We start from the raw sequence: 26,712 nt of genomic DNA on the forward strand, positions 1-26,712 counted from the left end.
GCCTGGCCAAACAGCATTCTCATAAGCACTTAATTAGCACTTACTATGCTATTCCAACACTGAGGAAACCAAAAAAAAATTTGCAATTTTTAAAAGGATTACTTAAAATATTTCATGCAAATTTTTAAATGTTTCTTTTTTGAGAGACAGAGCATAAGTGGGGGAGGGGCAGAGAGACAGAGAGAGAGAGAGAGAGAGAGAGAAGGAGACACAGAATCTGAAGTAGGCTCCAGGTTCTGAGTGTCAGCACACAGCCTCACGCAGGGCTTGAACTCATGAACTGAACCATGAGATCATGACCCGAGCCAAAGTCGGATGCTTTACCGACTGAGCCACCCAGATGCTCCTTACATGCAAATTTTAAGATGAGAAATTCAACAATTCTGTAAACAATCAGAAAGCGAAAAGTGAAAAACATTCTCTCAATGAAGTCTTCACTCATCTCTTACTATGAAGGGTAATGAGGACTTTTCACTACTTATCTTACTTAATTTCTCCACAGTGCTTTAAAATAATGACTACTTCTACCGTCTTTGACGCTTTTCCTGTCCACTGGCTCCCACAACATTAGTCAATCTTGGCTCTCTGGATGATCTTCACATTACTGCTCCTTGGTCACCCTCCTTGATCCCAGGGCTCTGTCAACTTTAGCTGTCTTCTTTGTGATTTTATTCATTAGCATATTTAAAGAGTTAAAGCACTATTTGCTTGATGGAGACTCTCAGATTTATATCCTAGTCCATGATCCCCTTTATCTGATGACAGCTAGAAGTCATGAATGACACAGTCCTTTCATTTACTAAATAAATAAATCCTGGGTTTTATGCTGAACTAAGTCCTCTTTTCTCCAAACCCCAATGATATAGTCAGAATTTTTTTTTTTTCCTTGCCTGGGCCTGAGTTTGGCCAACTTTTGCAAAGGACTCCACTGTAAATATTTTAGGCTTCCATTAACATTCTAAGAAAATATCATTAGGCAGGCCTGAAGGAACAGTGGTGTGCTCTACTGGAGGCAGGACAGTATGGATATGGACTAGGAGGTAGCTGTGTCCTTTCAGATACAAGACGGTGGTGGAACGAGCTCACGCAGAGGCAGCGGGACTAATGGCACAGGCATGGATTTGGACGGTAGTGAGCACACAGAACTGATGTAATAGGATGTTTCCCTGGCTCCTGGCTTGGGCACCTGAAGGGCAGTGGTCCCACTGACTAGGACAGGAAATATAAATAGCAGTTTGGGAGTGAGTAGGGGAACACAGGAGTTATTCTGTTTCTCAAATGTTGAACTTCAGGGGCCTGTAAGACATCTAAATGAAGATACTTAATCAACAGTTCAACATTCACGTCTAAGCACAGGAATGACGATGAGGAGGAGGACGATGGCGACGATGATGATAGTGGTTAACGTTTCCTGAGCGTTTATTATAGGTCAGGTAAAATTTTAAGCATTTTGTAGGTATTAACTAATGTTATCCTTCCAATAACCCTACAAGGTGAGCACTGTTATTATTATCTCCGTTTTACACAAGATGATATTAAAGCACAGAGGTTCCATTATTTGCCTGAGATGATAAACTGGTAGTTGGCAGAGCTGGGACTAGAACCTGAGTCTTGGATTATGCTTTAAACATTGGGCTTTTCTGCCTCCCCTGACATGTATGTATTTGGGAACCGCATATATATATTTGAGGGTTGCTGAAGACACAGGAATGAAACAAGGTACAGAATGAAAGAAAAGGATGAGGGTTTGGGAACACTGACATTCCAAGGATAAGCAGGAGCAGAGAGAGGGGACAGCACAGGAGACGGAGAAGGAGCAGCTCGAAGTGCGAGAAAACTCAGCAAGGTTACGTTTCAAGGGAGCCAAGACAAAGTGTTTCAAGGAAGAAGGGACCGGCTGGGATTAAGGCTGCAGGGAAAACAGGTACGACGCAGATGACCAGTGATTTTGCTGTGAGTCGCTTTAGTTGCCACAGTGGCATCTGAATGAGACTGGAGTAAATTAAGGTGGATAAAAAATGGAGACAGTGAGTGCAGAACGTAGGTCACGCTAAAAAATTTTGGTTGTAAAGGGGAGGAAATAGAAGTGGAGGCTTTAGCATGTTTAAAAGTTGATGAGTTAGAGCCAGAAAAATGGGAGGAGAAAGACAAAGACAAAAACTGCTGAAGAGAATTCCTGAGGAGACGGAAATGTGTTGTGTAGTTGATGAGTGGAGGCTCTCCAATTAAAATGTCTAGATCCAAATCCAAACTCCACTACTTACTAGGTGCTTACCTCAGAAAAGTTACTTACTCTCTCAAAGCATCAATTTCCTTGCCTGTAAAGTGGGCATAAACTACTATCTACTTCATAGATACAAGACTTTAACAAGATAATGCGTGGGAAGAGCTGGCACACAGGAAGCGCTTAGAAATCATCAGCTCTTATTACTAGGGGATCCAGACCACCAGGTAGAAGGTCGGCCCTTCATTAAGAAGAAACACATTTTTTTTGTGACAGAAAAGAAGCTAATGATAGGAACAGATGTCAGGTAAGCTTGGGGTGGGAGGGAGAGGACAGAAAGCTTTTTACTGATGCTTTTGATGTTCTTGGTCAAGAATAAGGCAGCGCCAACTGTTGGAATGAGGGGCTGCTTGAGGAGAATGTGTCCTTCCTGGGACATACCGTCTAGTGAAATACCAGGGGGGCCTTAGCAGTGAAAGCTCCGTGTCTGCTTAGAAGCCCCCAGTCACATGGCTCTAAGATTTCTCCATCTGTGTTCAGCAACCCAGATACGAGAGTGAAGAAAGCAGAGTGGTGAAATGTCTCACGACCAGGTTTTGATGAGCAAGTGTGATGAACGATACTGTAGGCATTAACAGCAGTGACTGAAGTGACAGGGCAAGGGTTTCAGGCTGGACAGGGAAGAAAATAAAGACCAAAAAAAAAAAAAAAAAAAAAAGATGGTATTTTTAGAAAAAGTAAAAGAACCAAAGGAGTGCATGTGTTGATGAAGTCAAAATGCAGGACTAGATATTAGAGATATTAGGGATGTGATTGTGAACAAGACAGCTGTAATCTAGCTCTCACAAATCCTGCAGGCTAGCATAAAGTAGAAAATTAAACAATTAATTGGAATTAAAAATTAAAATCTTAAAGGGAAGTATAATGCAGGAGTACCTACTCATTGGCAGAACGGGTCGGGGAAGGCTTTCTATGGAAAGTAACTACTGAGCAGAGGGGCAAACAGAAGTTAGCACGAGCAGAGGAAGGAAAGCGCATTCCGTATCAAGAGCGTGAGCGAAGTCCAATGAACACAGAGCATGAAGAGGCAAGCAAGAACTGAGAGGCGGACAGCCTGTATGCGTTGCCTACAAAGATACTAGACTTAACGTGGGACCAAAGCATTAGGATCATGACTGAAAATCACTGAAAAGGAACAGTAGACAAAGAAATTGGCCATCACAGTGGTGATAGTGAGAATTAAGATGTTGAAATAGATCTTAAAATGCTGGCATGCAGTGCACTTAAATGTGAGATTTAGCTAAAGAGAAACACACTGTACCTTTGAACGAAATGTTGGATGAACAAAATAAACAGCCTTCAAATTCCTCTTGTATCTAATGCGAAATAAAAACATGGGTCAGTATGTCATGTTATAGACAATTAACTCTTTGCTAGAACACAGAAATATATTCACAAAGGGGAAAAAAATTTTAAATGGGTCTAGTTTACATATTGAATTTTAAGTGAAATGTCAAAAAATAATTCAGGGGACATTTCATTATTTAAAGTATACATTTTATAGAAGATATTGTTTCTCTTGGCTGTGACAGAGCCAACTACAGGTAAAACAAAGTAAATTCATATCTAACAAAAAGTTATCATGTGCCTTTTTTTATACTGTACTAGAATATCTGAGATCATATCATGAATTATAAAACTCATGGGTCACTGGTCAAATGAAATAATATTTATAAATGTATTTTGAGAAGAGTAACACACCTTATTAACAGAAGGTAGTATTTTTGTTATCTTATATACAAAGATTGGTAACGACCCCAACCCTTTCGCAAGATGTTTAAAAGCAGCAAAAATTTTACATATGAATTTACTTAAATGCAAAATACACTGGAGTTAAGGAGGGCCTCCTGATATTAAAATATCTGATCTATGTGTGATAAAAATCTTTGTTACATGAAATATCTTTTCACAGAATACACAGCAATGTTTACTACTCATTAATATTAGGAAAGAAAGAAGCTATCTCCCCTCTTCATAATTTGCAAAAATAACTAACTTGACATCAACAACATCGTAGAGTTTCTTCAGGAAGTCAGAGTCCAGGTGATTGTATTCACTGGTCAGTGTGTGAAAATATACTAATACATATTCCTTCACAGCAATGTGATCCATTACATGGATGAAATATAAGAGAGCCTAGAAGGAAAAAAGAAGTAAACGTAAGATCATCTTGCATAAGTAGTCAATTTCGCAGAAGCCAAGAGAGAGGCAAAACTCAGAAGATGAACCTAATTGATGCCCCAGGCACTACAGATGGACATCTCAGACTAATGAGTATCAATTCTCTTTGAAAAAGAGCTTCAGGAAAGTGAACCTAGCCAGTGTTTACCAGTTCTCAGAAATGCTACAGTAGGATCCCTTTCTGCCTTGTTCTAAGGGCTGGAGGAGAACAATCAGTCTCTATGTGCTCAAATAACTCTTCATATACTCAAAAGAGTTCTTCAGTCAATTGCGAGGTTTTCCCTCTCTAGGATAATGAATTGTAGAAGTACAATTTCTAGACTTCTGATCATTCTTGAAGTTTCTGCCTGAAACTCAATGAAAATCTTTGCAGTCTCTAGTGGGATGCAGACTTATGGCTCTCACGTAACCAAGAATTACTACAGAAGGACATTCTGAGTGATGCCTCCCTCCCATGGCTCACTTGGAGGACTAATTTTCTTGGCATCTTTAATGTTGAGCTGAAATGAGGAAAAGGACAACAGGTTTAGTCAGTAGATGGCAATGAGCCGGGCAGCATTTCTAGAGCTCTGAAAGACTCAAATTTAATGTGACCCAGATCACATTAGAGAAACACTTCATTATAAGAAGGATGAAATTTAAGAGAAACATTAAACACGGAGCAGAGCTCCAATATGGGCAGGGCCAGGGTAACCCAGTGGTGTAGCTAAAACAATGACATAGAGGAAGCTAAGAATTAACCACTGAAAGATTATCAAACAGGCGATTTCCCAATTCTCCTCAGGATAGTCTTTGGCATTATCATGAGTAGACTAAAATGGATTAGCATCCAACTGCTACCAGAGCGGACGAAGGAGGAGGGCACTAACAACACACAGGATCCTTCCACTTTGTTGGTTTGGACCTCACAATGTATCTCATTATATTACATGAAATGATACATCATGGATATCCAGAACACCAAGCAAGTGCACGCCAAAATCAAATGCAGAGATTTATGTTTTTATTGGTTATCAATCACATTATTAATGATGAGAATGAATGTTATGTTGGTTGTTAATGACACAAAACAAATGGCTACAAGTAGAAACTTAGTAATGATATAATTTGCATCAGTCGAGCTTTTCCTGTGCATTTGTGTGTGTGTATTTTTATTATTATTTCTGCTTTTACCAGACTGCTTTTGGCCCTCTTTCTATCCACTCTCCACCCTCTGAAGGGATATTAAGATACCCATTTTCAGCTTTAAATTCCCCATCTTTAACTTAAATGTTTTTCATTATAAGGAAGTATAGCCACATGACAGAAAAATGTAGAAAACAAATTCTCCCCAAAACCATGACATCCATTTTGAAATATTTACATTTTGAGTTTTTACCTTTATGCTGAAAACAAAACAAGTTAAAGTCAGGGTATAGGCAATTAATGCACCACTTTTCTATTGATATTACATTATAAATATTTCTCTATAGTACTGTATTTATTTGCCTTTGTAACCATAACCTTTAAGGGTCACAAAATACTCCATCTGTGGATATGCCATAATTAATTGTTAGAACTTTAAGTCATAGTTTTGTGGTACAAACCAGCCCATGGGAGCATGCCAGGTCCAATGTTTCCATAAATTTTTTTTTTTACCTAAACACCAGTGACTGGGAGCCTAAGGACTTAGCCAGAAAGCAATGATCTGCTTTTGTACAAATGTGTTTTATCTCAAAATTGTGTGCAATTTTTATATTTTTAGGTACAAAATTTGTTACTATGGTTAAGAACGATTCGTTAAAGTGATTTTCCTCTTTTGTAGTCACTTTCTAATACAGTGATGTTCTTGGATGACCTATGTATTTATCTTTTGGATTCAATGGTCTCTTGCCCAAGTATTCCAATTTGGGCAGCTTCAGGCTCTACAGCTACTTCCATACTCAGATTATTTCCTTAGTACAAATTCTGAGGAACAAAATTCCTGGGTCGATGGATGTGACCACCTTTATCATTTTAATTCATCTTTGATGACAATGATTATTATTTAAAAGTTCAGGCCAGTTTTGAAAGTGAAAAAAGATATTTCATTCTGATTCGCTTTTTTTTTTTGGATTACTAATCATTTTTATTTTTTATTTATTTTATTTTTTTAAGTTTCTTTATTTTTGAGAGAGAGAGAGAGAGAGAGAGAGGAAGCATGCAGGGAAGGGGCGGGGGGGGGGGGAACAGAGGCTCTGAAGTGGGTTCCACGCTAACATCACAGAGCCCCATCCGGGGCTCAAACTCACAAACCATGAGATCATAACCAGAGTCAAAGGGGGATGCTCAACCGACTGAGCCACCCAGGCGCCCTGGATTACTAATTATTTCTTTATAAATAAACATTTTTAAAAATGTTTATTCATTTCTGAAAGACAGAGAGAGACAGGGCACAGGCAGGGGTGAGGCAGAGAGAGAGGGGGACACAGAACCTGAAGCAGGCTCCAGGCTCTGAGCTGTCAGCACAGAGCCCGAAACGGGGCTCGAACTCACGAACTGTGAGATCATGACCTGAGCCGGAGTCGGATGCTCAACCAACTGAGCCACCCAGGCACCCCAGTAATCATTTTTAAAAGCACAATCATTTTATTTTTATTTGCCAGTAATAATACCATTTTTTATTTAATGTTGAGCTACATCTCTGACTTCTTCTCTTCAGATAGATACTCAAGAGTTAATTTTTCTTTTTTTCAAGACAAGCAGTATCTGATTGTTAGTACAATTATAACCTAGAGTGATTCCAACCCAAAACTATCCAGCTACATCACATCCGAAATGGAGCGGCTGCGTTTTTGGAGATCACATGATGGCATTCTCGTATTTTCGAGAATTTGCTCTCCTACAGAGCAAAACCGAACCCCTAACGTACTGAAATGAATGGTGCATGCCAGCCTACAGACCCAGGGCTGCTCCTCTGCCCAGATACACACATTTCCACCCCCTCTCATATTCTCAGTCCTGATTCCAAATTCACATCCTACTAATTGTAAAAATCAACATCATGTGTAAAATAGAGCCTTGCTGTGGCTTACCTTGTCCATATCTATTAATGTGACAGGAATGTTTCTTCCAACTACCACCATCACTGTGCGCCCACAGTTATCAACACCTGTGAACGGGAAATGTGATCAGTGCCTAGAGACTTTATTCCAAGGCTGGACTCGGACACTGTAAAAACATTCTACACAAATATAAAAGACTGAAAACCAGGAACTTAACGTTTTTCAAATTTCATCCTCAGATTTCTTTCACTTTGTGGAAAACAATACATATATATATTTTAGCTTTACGAGGTTCTGATGACTGCACTTATTTTTAAGATAAAGGCTTCCTGCAGGTTTTAAATCAGGGATAGCCAAGGGTAAGGCTGCAGGGCCAAGGCCTTTTTATAAATAGGTTTTGTTCAAGTTTTAATAACATCAGTGATCCAGGAAAAACTAATGGGAACTCAATTCTGAAAATTAACAATTACTGCCTGAAAAAGGAATTTAATGGAGAAAGAGTGGAAATTTGAGAACTTTCCCCATCTCCGTTATACATTTAGACAAGGTTTGAATTTTGTATAGCAAGTGAATGGTATTTTTAAGAGCAGAAAAGATGTTAAAAGGTAAGAAAAGAGACATTAAGAAGAAGTGGACCAACGTAGAGCTACAAGATGAAAATTTTATAGGTTGAGATGTTATTTTTAAGATCTTGATGATGAGCCAAACTATCCTCATTAGTATAAAAAATTTTTTTTCATAGGCAAAATGGACAAAATCAGAGAAAAATGAAGTTTCTAGTAGCGTGCTAGGTGGGGTCCTTAAAAAGGAAAAGAAAAGCTACTTATGCTCACCTGTCTGGTATAAGGCTTTTAGAGAAGCAATATCAGATAGATCCTCAGATCTTGCTTGACACAACCAGCGATTATAACTAGAGAAATAAAGGATATAATTATTATAATAATCCCCTGTAAATTAAATTTACAAATGGAATCTGTTTCTTTCCCTAAAGAATGAGGTTTTATTATAATGTGCAAGAAGTTAAGGAGGGCATTTTATGCAGAATCTCAACCAATGTTGAGAAAATGTTAAACCAATGTTTATTATATAATAAACAGAGTCACTGAGAAAATGTGTTCATACTACATGATTTAAAATAATCCTTTATGATCAAGTGAAGACTATTCATATAAATGACAAAGACAGCAAGTACTCAAATGAACACTGTTTTCAAATACTATTATTTTCCCTTACTAAACAACATGGCAGAGAAGGCCTAAAGCAATAGCAGTTATCCAAAACAGATGTACACTCACCCAACGATTTACCGAGTGCTTACAAAACGCTAGGTATTGAGAATGCTACAGTGAATAAACACTGTCAGTGCCCTCGAGTTTACTTTTCAGAAGAAAAACAGGTAAGTGTTTTACATGTTACATGGGACCACAAAGGAACTAGGTAATTTTATGTGGGAAGTCCAGGTTTATTTTAATGATTGGTTAATCAAACCAGTTGGCTGAGAACTCACAGAGCAGATCCCAGGGATCTTGGCTTAGCTTGGCTTTAGCTAAAAGGACATGAAAGCTGGAAGAGACGTTAAAGATCTCAAAGCGGGGAAATGACTTGCAAGGTCGAGCTAGTCTTAGTCACCAGTCAATTATTGCTAGAGTTGAATTTGAAGTTTACTCATATCTCCAGAGTTCTGGAAAGGTCAGTACTTTTTCTACTATTTCATACTGTTTTGTTGTAATTCATAGTGCCACTTATTTGCAAAAACAGCTTTCACAGCACTGAAATCATGAGAAGCAACTCTGAAGAATCTAGGTTACATAGGGCAACATCCCATAACATGAGGAAAACTAAACCAGGAGAGGGAGACTTGGGTTCTAATCCTATCGCTTTCTGTGCAACCTTAGTAAATAAAGCTGCTTCACCTCTATGGACCTGTTTCCTCATCCATAAAGTGGTGTTTACAGAGGACACCTTTCAGCTATAATGTACACTCACACAACTAAGGGTATTTAATAGGAAACCTATTACATATGGATTGTAATCAACAAGTGATATGTCTGCTAGTATCACAGAAATTGAACTGCCTGTGAAAAACATACTTGGTATCACAAGATTCTACAGTTTAAATCTGGAAACTTACCCACCTACGCAAATTGAAAAGTGAAAGACAAAATAGCTTTCAACTCTGGCTTAAGACATAACTTGCAACTCAAGAAAAGAACTATGTTTATGGTCGTTCTCCCTTATCCCTATGTACTGTTCCAAAATTTTAGAGTCATTTCCTTGGTTATTCACATGAAATCCGCAAAGGTACTGTTTTCTGTCTTACAGTTAAGTCATCTCACCGCAAGACTGAACAGAACAGATCTTAAGTGTCTCATGAGTTCCACAGGTCCGACCTGGCATAAAACACGTAACAGGAATTCAGTAAACGTCTGTAAATTTCTATACTCCATTCATGTATTCATTAGCTCACTTTTCAAAGGTGCAGGGCATACATGCAAATGTCTGCATCATAGTAGGGACTCTAAGCTTTGTTGAATGAAATAATAAACATAAGTGTTATTCAAGATATTTGGGGGGGCACTGGAGAATGATAATAAAAGGCACTTGGTTTCAAAGATTTTAAAGCTGAATATATGAGATAGACACATATTACAAAGAATAAACTTTGTAACAGGATGGAACGAAACAAGCAGTCCAACAGACGTCTAAAATTCTATCAATCAAGTGTGCTCAGAGGAGGACTGGCGGGGGTGCGGATAGTGGGAGTGGAGTGGAGGCAAGATCCAGACATGCAGAATTAACTGTTCTCTTCTTTGAACCACAAAGATTAGTACAAGGCTTCACCCACTTACTGCCAGTGTTTGCTTCTACTCAGACCACATGACAGAGAATATGGCTTATTTGTCTCTATATTTCCAGCCAATCCCCAGGGTAGCTCCTGATACTGAGTAACAATGTGTTCAATGAACTCTGAAAAAAATCTTTTTCGAATTGGAATTCAGGTGCACAAAACAAAATTAATTAGCCTTGGTTCAAATCACTCTCATCACGGGTACACACATGGTTCTCTTTAAAAAACTGCTTATCTAATTACTTATGTTTAATGAAGTAATAAGTGCTCTGAAACCTCCTGGCCAAAACAAAAGCAGGCACTCTCACAATAATCTATATCTAATCACATGGTCACTCCCCTCCAATTCTGGCCCCTGCCTCCTCTCCCCCCCCCCCCCCATAACCAGTGTCTGGAATCACAGGTTCATCATTTTCTTGCTTTCCTTTTTATATATTTTTTTGTTCATTTGTTATGTATTCCTACAAAGTTTTTTGGAAAAAGCTTACCATTCTGTATGTAATCTCTTGGGTCTTGTTTGACCTACTGGACTGCTAAGATTCATCTGTATCATTGGGTGGCATTGTTCTTCATTCACCTGGATTACCATGTAAATTGTAGTTGTACTACATGAAAACGACGCTTTTTTTTCATCTACTCTCCTACTGGTGGGTGCCCGGACTGTTCCCAGGTTTGTGCTCCTGTGCACAGTGCTACGATCAACTTATTTTACATGTTTCCTGGTATATGTGTGCATGCTTTCTCTTGGGTAGCTACATAAGGGTTGAAGTGCTAGGTTACAGGTATATTCAGTTTTGGGAGGTAAGGCCAGACCCCTTTTCCAAAGGGTTGTACCTACTTGTGCTTCTACAAGCAATGGATACGACTTCCTGGGAACCCATGTCCTCAGCACGTGGTATTGGCAGATGTTTTAACTTTTGCCAGTCAGGTTTGAAAGGGTATCTCATTTCTCTGGTCACTAATGATGCTGAGAACCTGTTCATATTTATTGGACATGTCTTCTGTGAGATGCCTGCTCATATTGTTTTTCTAGAGGGCTATTTGTTCTTTTCTCACTCACCTGTAGGAATTTTTTGTATATTCTTGATCCTAGTCATTTTCCAGTTATGTTTACCGTGAACACTCCCATTCTGTAACTTGTTTTTCACTTTAAGATTCACTGCTCCATCTGCCAGAACTCTTAATTTTAATAGAGTCAAAACTATTTTTTCTTTTACAGTCAATTCCTTTTATATCTTGTCTAAGAAACCTGTCCTTTCTCCAAGGTATAAAAGACACTATCCTACAACTTCTTCCATGAGTTTTAATTAAAAAAAAAATTTAAGTCCTCAATCCATCTAAAATTGACTTTAGTCCATGGTGTGAATCCTGATATGGTATAAACTCTAAAATGTTGTTAACCTTGATCTGTGATTAACAGCTTGAGATCCTAGAATAGATTTTGGCTGGCAAAATCCATACCAGCATATTCATGGGGAGAAGGTTTATAGCTTACATGTGATTCTTTAAAGGCTTTATGATTCAAAAAGGTTTAGTTTCTAAGCCTGAGACGAATTCCAATGCAACAACTCAGGACTGCAATCTTCAGCTGGTTTCTTCTTTATTCTAATCAAGTCTCCTCTCTTCCCACTATGGATCATAGAAGTTTAATTTGATTATCTAGTCAACTTTCTTTTCCTTTAAACAAGAATTTGGAAGAAGGGAATAAAAGCAAAAGATGTTAGCTTTATCTCCTCAGCTAACATGTTTGTTTCCCTCAACTATTAAAAAAATATTTTAGGAGCGCCTGGGTGGCTCAGTCGGTTGAGCATCCGACTTCAGCTCAGGTCATGATCTCGCGGCTGGTGAGTTGGAGCCCCGCGTCGGGCTCTGTGCTGACAGCTTGGAGCCTGAAGCCTGTTTCATATTCTAAGTCTCCCTCTCTCTCTTCTCTGGCCCTCCCCTGCTCATGCTGTCTCTGTCTCTCAAAAACAAGCATTAAAAAAATTTCAAAACAATTTTAAAACTTCCATTATATCTCTTATAAACTGCACCTCATTTGTTGCTATAGTTTCTGCACTTTTTTTCAATAAAGGCATACAATTTTTTACCCCAATCCAACAATCAAAACAAATGCTAAAAGGAAAGTATCAACTTAAAACAGTTTCTTGTTTTCTTAGAGCTTATTCCAGGTAAACGGATTTCTATTACCTGCTGGGTAAATTGCAATAATCACAGGTAAACAGTCACACAAAATATGGCAACACTGGGGCGCCTGGGTGGCGCAGTCGGTTAAGCGTCCGACTTCAGCCAGGTCATGATCTCGCGGTCCGTGAGTTCGAGCCCCGCGTCAGGCTCTGGGCTGATGGCTCAGAGCCTGGAGCCTGTTTCCGATTCTGTGTCTCCCTCTCTCTCTGCCCCTCCCCCGTTCATGCTCTGTCTCTCGCTGTCCCAAAAATAAATAAACGTTGAAAAAAAAAAATTAAAAAAAAAAATATGGCAACACAGCAGTGAAGGGAGCCACTACAGTGCTCTGAAGGCAGAAATACTGAGTGGACAGATTCTCAACAGGCTGCAATCAACTAAGGCTGGATGCCGTCCTCACAAAGCTAACAGAAGGCAATTTCTTCCAGTTAATCAATTACCATCCACGTGCATAACCACAGGTTGAATGATGAAGAAAAGATACGCTAAATTATTCTTAAAAGACTAATGGCTAACATATTTGTGTGTAACCAATAGCCCAGGGAGAATGTTGGCTTTGGAATCAACATAAGCTTTCCTGACCTGATGGAACTGCCCCACGCTGGACTTGGTTAGGACCCCTGTCACATACTCATTGGACCCTGTAGTTTAAATAAATTATTCATACAATACTTAGTTTAACATTTCTCTCCTCTGCAAGACCCGAAGCTCCATGAGGCTGACACCGTATCTGTCTCGCATGTCACTATTATGTTTTCAGCATGACACCTAGCACATTAGTAAGGGCTCAGAAAAAACAGTGAAGGAGATGAAGTTTTTATTCCGGAAAATGACTTAAGAGTTGTTGGCAACTGGATCTTAAGCCAAGCGAGGAACACTAACGGAAAAAGAAAAAGTTACTGTAATATAATTTTAAGAGTTTTAAAGCTGTATTTTTGAAAAAGAATATCTAGGTTGCTTCCTAATTTTTGTAAGTAAGCCAACTTGTACCTTACGATATACCCAAATCACTGTCACAACTGGATAGAAGACCTAGAAATACTAGTAAAGAATTAGGCAACATGCCTAATTTTTTCAGATGTTAAAAAGAATTACCACACAGAGGTAATGATGTGGCGAGGTAGTGCTGGGCAAACAATGATCTGACTCTATAAAGACAATCCATGGGACCTTAGTGTTGTTACTGACGGAAGAATTGAAAGCTTTCAAAAAGATATTGCTAACTAAAGACCTACTTCCTCAGAGATTAAAAAAAAAAAAATCACTCGATCAACCCGATCAACCCACATAATGAACAGAAACCAGACCTGTTATGTGTAAATAAAGCCTTAGACAAAATAAGAGAAATAAATAAACTGAGAAAAACCACAGCCTCAAATCTTAAAACATTCAGCACGTAGCAGAGTAAGCACTCAGTTATGTTATAACTCGTAGACAAGGAGTCATCAAATCTCAAACCTTTTGGTCTCAGGACCCTTTGATGTTTATGTCAGTTATCTCTACCAACATTTACCACGTTAGAAATAAAAACAGAAATGTTAAAAGTGATTATTTGTAAATCTAAAAACGACGAAAACCTTTACGTGAACATAAGCGACTTTACACGACAAAAACTGTGTTTTGGGAGAAGGGTTAATACTCCTCGTTTTGGCAAATCTCTTTAGGTTCTGCTGGATTCTCACATCTGCTTCTGCATTTAATCTACTGCAATGTCACACAGTAAGTAGCCTCTGGGAAACTCCACTGAACGGTGGGAGGAGGAGGAGGACAAGGGCAAATAGTCTGAGTAGCATCACAAAACTGGTTTTGGTCTCTTGGGCTCCCTGAAAGGGTCTCTGGTTCCTTGCCCACCCTTCTGAGCCTCTGTTATTACTCCGAAGTATCCTGCAGCATAGCTATGAGACTCAACCTCATTCGTAATCATCACAGACGCTGGGCACTTAAATGGAAATCTGACAACGTTTTGATTCAGACATAGCTTATCACTCAAGAGCACAGTGTGACAGAGGCACCTCGCCCGTTTCTCAGTGCAGGCTTTGGGAGCCACAGGCTGTGTTTTGACTACACAGTCACAGCCTGACCGCTGCTCAGAACACACCCCGACACCTGAAGACCATGTGGCTCACTCATGAATTTTAAAACAGAGGGACTACCTTAATTATCTCGGGCTACTTCAATATCTAGAATGTTATCTTGTACAGTGTAAATATTCAACATTTTCTGAACTGAATGGAAACTATCAACTGTGCAACAAATGTGAATCTCAAGATCAAGACCCTCTACCAACAAGGACAGTGCTTTCCATGCTGTATTCATATTCCTTCTGAGAAGCTTTCCCTTTGCTGAGGACTCCTTTCCAGAAAGGAGTGAAGAGCTTTTAATGCTGACTTGAACTAGTCACTAAACTAATCATTAAATGAAACAAATCTCATTAAAGAGAGAAAGAGACACACACAGACAAGTATCCAGTCCAAACACAAACTTCAAAATTTCCAGATTATCCATACTACTCATGGAGAAATGAAAAAGGTATGAGGGGTGCACGTGTGTGTAGAAGAGAAAGACAGAGAACAGGTTGACTGATTTGAGAAAAGTGGCTGCAATGCAGTTCTTTGAATATGAATACAAAAAATCTCTAGTCCTTTGCCAACGTGTCTGAAGTTGGTTTGTGTAAGTGGGCTGAAGAAGGTGGCGGAGAAGGGAGATGTGCCGTACTCGCCACTCGGAAGGCTCTTTCTCAGTGAGCTGTGACTCTGGGCGATCCAGTCTTGGGGATCATTTACTCTCTAGAAAGGGGTCAGACTACATCAGTGATTTAGGACGCAGAAGAATCACTTATGAAACTTTAGAAACTTTCCACAGAGGTTCTGATGCAGGAAGTTTGGTGTAGGGCATACACATTTTTAGCAAGCAGCCCGGGTGATGATAATGCTTACAGACCATGTGTTCCACTTTGGAAAACTGTATCAGACGATTACCAACATTCCTTTTGACTATGGGTATTCATTCACGAGAAACCACAAACCAGTGGTTCTTGAAGTGTGGTCCACAGTCTTGATGCTTTTCAGGGGGTTTCCAAAGTCAAAACCGTTCTCATCATCATACTGAAACATCATTTGCCTCTTTCACTGTGTTCACATTTGCACCCATGGCGGAAAAACAACTGTTAAGTCAAACTACTGGTGCCTTATGATGAACCATGGTGGAGGCCCCAGATTGTACTAGCAGTCACTATGCTCTTCCGTTGCCAAAATTCCCAGAGAACCAAAAAAAAAAAAAAAAAGAAAAAAAAAAGAAAAAGAAAAAAGCCAGTTTTATTTAAGAATGTCTTTGATGAGGAAGTAAAAATTATTATTTTCATTAAATCAACCCTTGGGAACACATCTTTTTAATTTTAATGTAGCACAGAATGGGAAGAACACTTCTACATACCGAAGTATGAGGTTGTCTTGAAGAAAAGCACTGTGTGACTTAGAAGCTGAACTAGTTGCTTTTTTTTCATGGGACACTGTTTTTCTTCCAATAATGACTGGCAGACAAACTGTGGTTATTCAACATGAGTATTTGGCAGATGTTTTCTCAAAAATGAATAAAGTGACCCTGTCGTTTCCAGAAAAACAACCAACGGTATTTCTTGCCAATGATAAAACTTGAGATTTAAAATGCACATATAATTTTGGAAAATTCGTCTCTATCACCAGAAGCTTAGAGCTCCTAATACTTAAAGACTTTTCTGATGAGGTCAGTGGCAATATTAACAAATATAATTTCTTCATATTGGGTACTGAAATCTGTCAATATTTAGAAGATCCGAATAATTCAGTGAATCGATGTTTTCCAACAGAAAATGTTATACATTCATGCTATAAATTCCTATTATAAAACCAATTCAAAGATGACAGAACAAAACATTTTAATATATCAGAATATAAAAATTCATGGATATGCTTTGAGATTCCCTATTACCACTAAACTGTAAGAAACTACCATTTATCGAGTTATGTTGTAATAGCAGAAAATACCATAAATTATTTGAAAAGGCTATTAACATACGCCTTTCCTTCCCAATTATGTATCTGAGTGGGGCTGGATTTTCTTCATACACTTCACCCGAAACAACTTATTGCAACAGTCTGAATGCTGATATGAGAATCCAGCTGTCTTCTATTAAGCCAAACATTAAAACATTTGCAAAAATGTAAAACAGTGCCATTTCTTCTATTTTTTTAGTTATTTTTCATAAAAACACAATGGATTATTTTTAAATAAATTAATGATTTCTCATACGATAAATACTGGTAGACACAAACCACGTAAACAAAAGCTCTCTGGGGTCCTTAACAGTTTTTAAGAGTGCAAAGGGGACCTAAGACAAAACAGTTTAAACACTGCCTCCGACCAAAAAAAGGTACCCAGATCTAGTAGTGCATGAATCACCATGTGAAAAAGTTCAAAATATATACAGATGCCAAAGTCCCAGTCATGTGAGGGAGAACCCCATCACTGTATTTAAAGAAAAATGTTTGCCAGTTGATTCTTACACATGCAAATTTAGAAACCACTGAAACTATCATTTGCTGGCCACTGCTTGTGGAAAAGCTGTTCATCGGTGCCCCCTAGCGGCAAATTTGCTTTGTTTCTAAAAATAAAATCAGAATAAAACGAAGACCAGAAAATCACCAGATACAAAGTTCTAATTCTGTAAGGGACTCCAGAGGTCATCCAGTCCACTCCCACTTACAGATGGAGACTGACAACAACCACACATCACTACAAGATACCGTGATAGAGGCTATGCTTTGCTTAAGTACAGGTGTGAAAAAGCATACAGGAGAAGCCATCTATTCCAGACTTCCCTTCCACCTATTCTGGCTTATCTCCAGGGAGATAAATTTCCAGAGGCAATCACTTTTAAGCTGAAACCTGGAGAATGGGCAGGAATTGAAGGATGAGAGTATTTTGGTCAAAAGGGATGGCAAGTACCAAAGCTAAAAGGTAAAATAGACCAGGATTTGCTCAGTACTGAAGAGAAAAACAGTGATCGATTTTAAGAGCTTGCTAAGTACCACGTGCTCACAACAATCCCATGAGATGTTAACCTCTCAACCAACCCTATAAGGTAATGCTGATATGAACTATAATTTACCATTTTTCTTTCCTGTAAAAGTGCCTGAAAAGCAGCTAGTTTTCCAAAGACTGTTAATCCTTGGAAAAGCTTACCCAGAAGCACATAAGCTGCTTTTCTTTATGCTTGAAAAAGGACTTACTCAGAATTGCTTTAGAAGACACCTGAAAGAAATGGAATGGCTTTTAAGGTCCCTGGGATAAATCAGGGAGAAATAAAGTGTTTTTAAATGTAACGAAACTATAGATTACGCTTTAGTTATAAATACAACAAAGTTAAGTAAAATCTTTGTTAACTGTGCCTTTCCCTTCCCCTAGTTGCTACTTTTAGAACTTCACCCAGAGGCACCACAACTATAGTAGAAAGAGTGGGGGCTCAGAAATCTGATGTGCATCTGAACACTGGCTTCGCTACATTTTAACTGTCACCACTGAGAAGTTAACTTTGATTTTCTGCATCTACCAAATAGGGACAACATCTTCCTCACCGGATTGTCATGAAAAATAGACTAGAATACATTATATGTTGATCACTTCGCAGCTGTAAGGTCCTTTCTTATTCCTCAAGTCCTTCCATGTCTATCAGTCCAAAGGGGTTTGCCTTACTTTCTCTGATGCTGCTTCTGCAGGGCTGCCTCTGATAACTGGCCCTGAAGGATCAGTCTTCTCTGCTTATCAATATCTCCTTCCATTCGAGCAAAAGCATGAGAGCCGATGAAAGAGAGATCTACTCCCAAGCCTTCAGCCTCCTCTTCTTGGTTGTCTGTAACAAAAATACTATCAATAGAGAGCGTAGGACAACACCCAACTATAAATGCTACAGACTGTGAATGCCTAAAAGGGAGGACTGTGAGGTAATCAAAAACACTGGAGTTAAGGGTATTTTTTTTTTCTTGAGAATCAAACTGAAATCAGATTTAGGCATTTAACGAACTGAAATAATGCAAGAAACCCCCTGTCCCTGTGTGACAGAAGTTTTAGGAATACCAAGGTGACCTAGGTTATCACTTCAGGAAGGAAAGAGTAGAACCTAATGATAAGCAAAAAGAAGTAATTATACAGAATGCAACTGAAAGATGGACTGTCACACTACATCTGACAAAACAAATAAAAAAGAACAAATGTTTGGGATCATTTATCCAGAACTGATTAAGGAGGGAGCACGTGGTTAGCGGACACAGAAACTGGAGTCCTTTTGTTCGATAAGCCCCAGTGACAGACAGCTGGAGCGGGACTGCCAGGACCCACATTCACTAGGATAACGTTTCATTCTAATTTAGCATCCTGGTTTTCTCTACTGGTCATGCCTATGTAATCATTCCGACCCGTCAGAGTTCTAGTTTTCACTACGAATTAATAAATTAACTTTCCAATTTACCCATATGATCATTTTGTTTGGCTAGATGTCAGTACTTCGGGAATGGATCATCTCTTAATGTGCTCCTCACTGCCTTCCCAGATTTATTAAAAAAAAAAAAAAAAAAGTCTTTAAAGAAAGGAAAAAAAAATGCCTTGGACCATGGGGAGCTTCCCAAGGTGATGCCACTACTTGAAGCCCAGCCAGGTGGGCCACCTCAATGGGACTTCCTTACCTCTACTTCACTGCTCTTCAAATTGTGACAGGTCAATAGCTCAGAAAGTGTGCTTTTATGAACAAATACCAACGAATGAATCAAGTAAGCTGGCTTTACATCTATTTTAACAGACTGAACATTCTAATTGAAAAGATTTATGAGCACTAAGGCCTACATTTTTGAGGTGATCAAGCACTCTTTGTGAATGGTTGACACAAGGACCCCTTTGCCTAACGAGTTGGCCTAATCTGCTGCCCAGCATTACGATCTCGAATTGGGTTTTGCTATTCATTACTCCTTGTCATACAAAATGTATTTACCCACTTAGGAAAAACTATATTCTTTAGTGGTGGTCCTAAGCATGAGAATTCCAAATAAGTCTGGGCGTATCCTAAAGTACACAGGCAGCCCTCCAGCAAAGCTTGGTTCAGACATTTCCTGGTGGTAAACCACTTACAATTCCTCCACTGGAGTTAACGCTGCGTACTGGTGATAAAAAGGAGATGAGCAGCCTTCTACAGATTTTTACCTTGATGCTCATTTACAAGTGTTCACAGCAGGAATCTCACAGTAATTCCTAGACTGCTGAATTTTCAGATCAAGTTCTAGCACTGAAGCATGTAAGGCATGCCTCCACAGAAGGGAGTTATGGCCTTCACCATGTCCCCGTGAAGACCAGTGCAATCTGTCAGCACAGATTCAGAAGGGCTCTCACCCTACCGTGTTCTGCCACTGCTCCAATCTACATGAGTATATAACTTAAAGAAACCAAAAGAGTGATAACAGCATTCTTGTTTCAATATTTAATATTAGGTCTGGCTTTTAGAGGACATATTGTTGAAGCTGTTGACAATTTCAGATGATTGTGTACTTCAGGAAGGTGAAAATGTTGTTATACCCAACTCTGGATCTCTACTGCCTAACAAACTTGATGTTGTGTGTGTGTGTGTGTGTGTGTGTGTGTGTGTGTGTATAAACATACATTTTTTTTAGGTTAAAGACTACACTTGGGGGCCTCTGGGTGGCTCAGTCGGTTAACCGCCTGAATCTTGGTTTGGGCTCAGGTCGTGACCTCACGGTTCCTGAGACTGAGGTCCACATTGGGCTCCATGCTGACAGCATGGGGCCTGCGCGGGGTTCGTTCGTTCGTTCGTTCGTTCATTCTCTCTCTCTCTCTCTCTCTCTCTCCCTCTCTCCCTCTCCACCTCTTCCCTGCTTGCATACACACACACTCTCTCAAAATAAATAAACTTAAAAAAAAAAAAGTAAATTTTAATAAGAATAAAACTCTAAAAACATTTAAGGTGGTCTTGATCTTAATGACACTCATAGACAGCCCCCAAAGGCAGGCTAAACCATCTCCTTCTTGGTGGTGTTCATCAGTCCCTGACAGAAGAGGGAAATTAAGAAAGGCAGAACTCACCCTCCGGGGCACCAGGTTTTTCACTTATTCTAATCTGTCGTTCAGGTACCACAGGCTCCCCTTCTGCATTTCCAATATCTGCAGGTAGGTATGGCAATGATCGACATTCCTCCTTTAATGACCTTGGGAAGTACAGAGGTAGCAGCTTTTGGTAAGTAGCCTGTGTCAGAAAAGCAAGACACTCTGTGAAAAATAACGAAGTAATGAAGCAGCCATCAGGCGTCAGCAATGCATTGTGCTGTTCCAGTCACTGTGAAGACAGCTCCCACCAAGAATAAAGACCTTTCCACTTCTAAGCTCGACTAGAGCCGTCTGAGACCCTCCATCAGTTCTTATGTAAAAGGTCAGGATATTGTTAGATGGTCAAGTTAAGCCTGACTCCCATCCTGGCAACTTCAGGTCACTGAACCTGGAATGCAGAAGCGCTGCCACTCCTGTCCTACGGTCATCTGCCCCTCCCTTGGAATATCGTATTTTTCTTTAACGACAATTTCAGCTTTATCACCTCCCATGGGAAGCATTTCCTAACCCTGTGCAAGCTAGAGTTCTGTGTTCCTGTCCATTCCATACTTCCATTAGTGCACTTATCACGATGATCAAAAACTCTGAACTGTCTGTCCCCACCAACAGACAACGGACTGCTTGAGGACAACGACGCCGACTTCTTCACTGGTATATTCCCATCTAGTGTAATAAACTTGTACGCAAGACACTCAATGAAAGATCACTGACAGAACGAATGAATAGGTAACCAGGTGAAATAAGAGACAGCAAACAAGCAAATGTGTCTTGTTTTAGCAAATTCAAAAGTATTTATATATCATGCATATAGCTATTAATACTTTCAGTGGGTATTTCACAGGAATTAATTCATTTACCACAAAACTTCTGTGATATAACTGCTATTAGTACTCCCATTTTATCAAAGAACAGAGAGGTTTAAGTAACTTGCCCAAGGACACGAAACTGCAAAATAATATAAGCTGGATTGGAGAGAGCACACTAAAACTAAATAAAACTTAGTAAGAGTTAAAGCGAAGACCTAATTTTCTAAAACGGCTCCAAATTAGACTGAAACATACTAACCCCAACTACATACAACAAAACATAACCCTCCAACTTAATCAGTGCCAGTCACTAGGCTAGGCTGCCACCTGTTTCCAGGTGAGGCAGACATCAAAGCTTTTCCAGCACAGTAGCGGTTTTCCAGTTACGCTGCCCAGGCACCCAGTACTTGGGTTATAAGGTGATGCCTCAAGATATTTTAAGAGCTAATACAGGGAGCAAAGCAGAACAACTCCACCTTGTGGGACTTCACTAAGTGAAAACAGTCTTAGCAATGAAAAACATGAACAAATGCTCCTTTCTGATTTATTTTTAGTTTCTAACACGGATTTTTTTCAACAAATGATACCAAACACATACACTGATACCTAGGATTTGCCTGCTAGCAATTCAGCAAATAGATAATGATGACACAAAGGCAAACACTAGTAAAAGTAAGATTTAAACAAGGCAACATAATTAGCAAGATACCTCTTCAAGTTCAGAGACAGCAAATACTACTTTTTCAATGGTCTCCCCATGAATCTCCAGGAATCTCCTTACAGTGCCTAAGGAAAAGAATAAATTATTCAACAAATAATGACTTGTGTGAAGAAAATTCAAACAAACTCTTCAAAGTTTTATTTTTGTAATACATCACTCCTCATTTCAGTAGGTCTCTGCTCAATGACACCTTATCAGTGACGCCTGCCCAGACCACTATAATTAAAAATCCTTCTCTGGGGCACCAGGGTGACTCAGTCAGTTGAGCGTCCGACTCTTGATTTCGGCTCAGGTCATGATCCCAGGGTCATGGGATCAAGCCCCACGTTGGGCTCAACACTGGGCGTGGAGCCCGCTTAAGATTTTCTCTCTCTCTCTCTCTCTCTCTCTCTCTCTCTCCCTCCCTCTCTCTGCCCCTCTCCTCCGCTCACACGTGCTCTAAAATAAAAAAATAAAATTCCTTCTCTGATTTACTTTCCTCCAGAATAAATATTATAGACATCTTGTGGAATCTGTTTATTTTACATCTTCTCTGTCCTCCCTGCCCCATCTGCTAGAATGAAAATACCCCAACAGCAAGAGCTTTATTTTATTTACTGCTTTATTGTCAATGTCTAGAACAGTGCCCGGCCATAGAAGATGCTGACTCCAGACAATTCATCCTTATCCAGTATATTTTTATTCCCTGGGGCCTCTCACTCTCTGCCTAGAATGATCTAGCCTAAGCGTTTCTGTATTCATTCAGTTACAGTATTCAACGACCTACTCAGCCCTGCATCCCTATCAAAATCTCATTAAACCAAAGGTGATTTTTTTTCTTAATTTCTACATTATTCTGATTCTTCTCTATCAATTTCCTATCAATGAAACCTAAAGGCCTTTTTCTCAGTCCTTACCTCACTAGAGATTTCTCTAGCTTTAGTTTTAAATGCCCATGCTCTACCTTTTAAAAATGCTATTCTCCAGGGTTCTGACCTCCATATTTATTTTCTTGATATATATATTCTCTTACCTCACCAATTTGCTGGCTAGGCACTGATGTAAATACTCAGACTCTCAGATCTTTATATACTGTTTTCAGAATGTAAGAGCTCAATTGCCTACTGCCTACAGGGCATATCTGCCGAGATCACCCAGAGACCTCAAACTGGGGAGGACTAGACTTGACCTCCATCTTTCCCCCCAAATCTGTTCCTTTACCTGTATTCTTTATTCCATTCCATAGCAACATCCAATCACTCATCCAAGCTCTAAACCTGATTTCAACACTTCTTTCACTTCTTCCTTTTCTTTTAAAAAAATTTTTTTTAAATGTTTATTTACTTTTGAGAGAGTGAGAGAGAAACAGAGAGAGAGAGAGAGAGACAGAGAGAGAGGGAGATGAAGAATCTGAAGCAGGCTCCAGGCTGTCAGCACAGAGAGTGATGCGACGCTTGAACTCCAGGACAGCGAGATCATGACCTGAGCCCAAGTCGGATGCTTAACCGACTGAGCCACCCAGCACCCCATTCCTTCACCCTGCATTCAATGGGTTATCATGTCCTTTAAATTCTACTGCTGACAGAAATTTTCAAACATCCACTCCTTCTTTCTTCCAGCTGCTCTTAGGATCTTAATGCTTACGAGCCTTTGGCAGTAAGCTCTTAATTGTGTGCTTCTTTTTCTCTTTTCCAGGTCTACATATTCAGCACTGCCCGAGTTATCTTCCTTACCCTGTCACCCTCCTTACTCAATAATCCTGGGGCTCTGCACTGCTTATAGGTTAGGATCCAAGTCCCAGCATGGTTCTTCACACTTGGATCTCAACTGGCCACTCCCTCACCCCCTGGCTTTAGTCCTGTTTCCCATCATTCCTCCCACACACCTTATGTTTTGGGCAAATTGGCTTCTTTGCTGTACTCAGAACGCTCCACTTAACTTTTACGTGACCCTGCCTCTGCCTCCATGGCTACCTTTGACTAGATATCCTTCATTCACCATGGCCTTCTCTTAGTGAACTCCTACCCATTTGTCAAGACCCTGTCCAAAGCCATCTGGTTTGTACAGAACTCCATCTTTTCTTGTGCTCCTCTTACAACCTGAATAACCCTCCATTTGTGAACTTCTCCTAGCATTTTACGGTTGGATAGTGAGCTTTCTGAAGGCCAAGTATATCTTACATTAATATTATGAGAACCTAGCACATCTTAAAGATGTGGCAAGCAATCATTCAAAAGTAACCAGCACCTGAATTAACATTTTATAGCTCTGGTTATCTACATATTGCCTGCCTTGTTTGCTACTGTATCTTGAGAACATAACAGCAGACCCATTTGCTAAAGGACTATTCATTATTCTCCCTCTACAAGGTGATAAATTTATTTTTCATTTCTCTTTCTATTCTGCCTTAACAATTTTTTTAAAATGAACTTTCCGAAAGGGATTTTCTTCTCTTTGACTCCAAGTTTTAATTAATGTTCACACATAGTGGTTTCCCAGCATACAACTGTAGGATTTCCACTAGAAGACAAAATGCAATGCCAGATAGTAACTAAAACTGAATTCCCTCAGCAGAATTAAGAAAAGTAATTTTGCAAAAAAGGATTAAAAAAAAAAAAAAAAGAAGAGTGATGTCATGGCTACAAGGATTTAGTACCAACAGCCAATTCAAACCGTTTCCTTCCAAGTTTCATCTCTGCACTATTCTTTGCAGCCAACCAGGATGTCATGCACCTCACTTTTAGTGAAAACCCTTTAACTGGTGAGAATGACATCTGGGGCATTAAAATTCCCAACAGGGAAACACAGTAAGAACAAACAGCGTCATCTTTTTTTTCTCACCACTGTATCCTCTCCTGTATAGCACAGGGCCTAGCACACAGTCGCTCAAAGTTTTGTTGAATGAATAAATAACCTGATGAACTGATTTTAATGCAGATGTTTCTTTGGGCTTCTAATGCAGAAGAACTGAACTGCACGTGAACCCAGGGAAAAACGATAGTCTTGATACATCTATCAAGAGGACATTACCTAGGTTTCAAATGAAATAAAGTTTGGTAATATTTTAAAGAGTTTGGTACTAAAGACTTAGAGTTACATTATTAGATTTGTTCTTGGTCTGTACATGCTGCGAAAGTCCATCTGTATTTTTTTTAATAAAATGCTACAGTTTTGCTATTAGATTTAAGGTAAAGTCAAACAGGCCTTATAAAAGTTGACTTGCCCATCTTTAAGTTTTCCATTTCCTTTGTGCTAAATAAGTAAATTCTTAGAAACTGCCTCATCGAAGTCCCTTAAACCAACTATTGACCTTCATCTGCTCTTACTACAATTCCTGCTCAAAGTTGACACCTCCAGAGTAGTGTACCCAGTGATTTATCAAGCAGTTTTTCTGGGGCCACAGAGCCAGTGAGACTGGTAGAACTGGGATCAAAAGCCAGTCTTCTTGACTCCCTTTTCAGAGCCTTTTCTACAAAATGTTGCTGCCTTTTTAAATTCTAACGCCTGAGTGGCTCAGTCGGTTGAGCATCCGACTTTGGCTCAGGTCATGATCTTGCAGTCTGTGAGTTTGAGCCCCGCATCGGACTCTGTGCTGACAGCTCAGAGCCTGGAGCCTACTTCAGATTCTGTGTCTCCCTCTCTCTCTGTCCCTCCCCCGCTTGCACTCTGTCTCAAAAATAAATGAACATTAAAAAAGTAAGTTCTAACCTATATGATTACTTTAATAAGAAACGGAGACATATAAAAAGTCATAGCTCAAGGTATGGGATGATAAGGCAAGGACTAAGAGGAATCAGAGAATGTCAAGACCTGCCAAAAGTTTTGCCAGGAAGAATTATATAAAGGCAGGAACTTTGCTTTGGTAAGGCACCATTCAGAATGCATGCAGAGTAGTGATAACATAGGAGCTTCCCACTGAAGCAGTTCTAACTCAAGCATAATTGAATTATTTAGTATAATAAACAGGTTACTGGACTTGGGAGTCATCAGTATGCATAACCTTAAGAACATGATAAATTTCTGAGCCTCTTTACTTGTAAAAAGGACACCATATTCCCTAAAACACAGGGCTGTTGAGGGAATTTCTATATCCCTTTTTAAAATACATACTTTTTTAAAAAAGTTCTTTAAAGATTTGAGAGAGAGAGAGAGAAAGGGAGACAGAGAAAAAGATTTGAGAGAGAGGGAAAGGGAGACACAATCTGAAGCAGGTTCCACACTGTCAGAACAGAGCCCAATGTGGGGCTGGAACTCACAAACCGTGAGATCATGACCTGAGCTGAAATCAAGAGTTGGATGCTCAACCGACTAAGCCACCCAGGTTCCCCCAAAATACCTGTTTCTTAAGCAAGTACCATATGTAAACCATTCTTGACCTATGGAAGCATTAGAAATGCAAAGATGAAAAGATAAGAGCTCTGCTCCTCAAGAAACTCAGTCTAATATATATGAAGTATAAAACAGGTAAATTTACTACAAAATCCTTGAGCAGTCAATCTTCATTTTAAAAATAGTTAATTGTTAAATAAGACTACTTATGTACT

The 26,712-nt window shown here is 39.4% G+C and overlaps 1 protein-coding gene across 2 annotated transcripts in view; it reads right to left on the reverse strand.

Moving 5' to 3' along the window:
* GDAP2 (ganglioside induced differentiation associated protein 2) overlaps positions 1–26,712 on the reverse strand; it is a 62,594-nt gene that overhangs the window by 15,083 nt on the left and 20,799 nt on the right. For both annotated transcript variants that reach the window (XM_030323821.1, XM_030323820.2), the window contains exons 6-12: positions 22,178–22,254; positions 20,642–20,801; positions 18,251–18,407; positions 8,322–8,398; positions 7,519–7,595; positions 4,281–4,420; positions 3,546–3,600 (exon numbers count right to left, since the gene is read on the reverse strand). In XM_030323821.1, coding sequence (XP_030179681.1) covers positions 3,546–3,600; positions 4,281–4,420; positions 7,519–7,595; positions 8,322–8,398; positions 18,251–18,407; positions 20,642–20,801; positions 22,178–22,254 — 743 coding nt within the window. The remainder of the gene's footprint in view (positions 1–3,545; positions 3,601–4,280; positions 4,421–7,518; positions 7,596–8,321; positions 8,399–18,250; positions 18,408–20,641; positions 20,802–22,177; positions 22,255–26,712) is intronic.

The sequence above is a fragment of the Lynx canadensis genome, chromosome C1 (genome assembly GCF_007474595.2).
Source record: "Lynx canadensis isolate LIC74 chromosome C1, mLynCan4.pri.v2, whole genome shotgun sequence".
Taxonomy (NCBI): Eukaryota; Metazoa; Chordata; class Mammalia; order Carnivora; family Felidae; genus Lynx; species Lynx canadensis.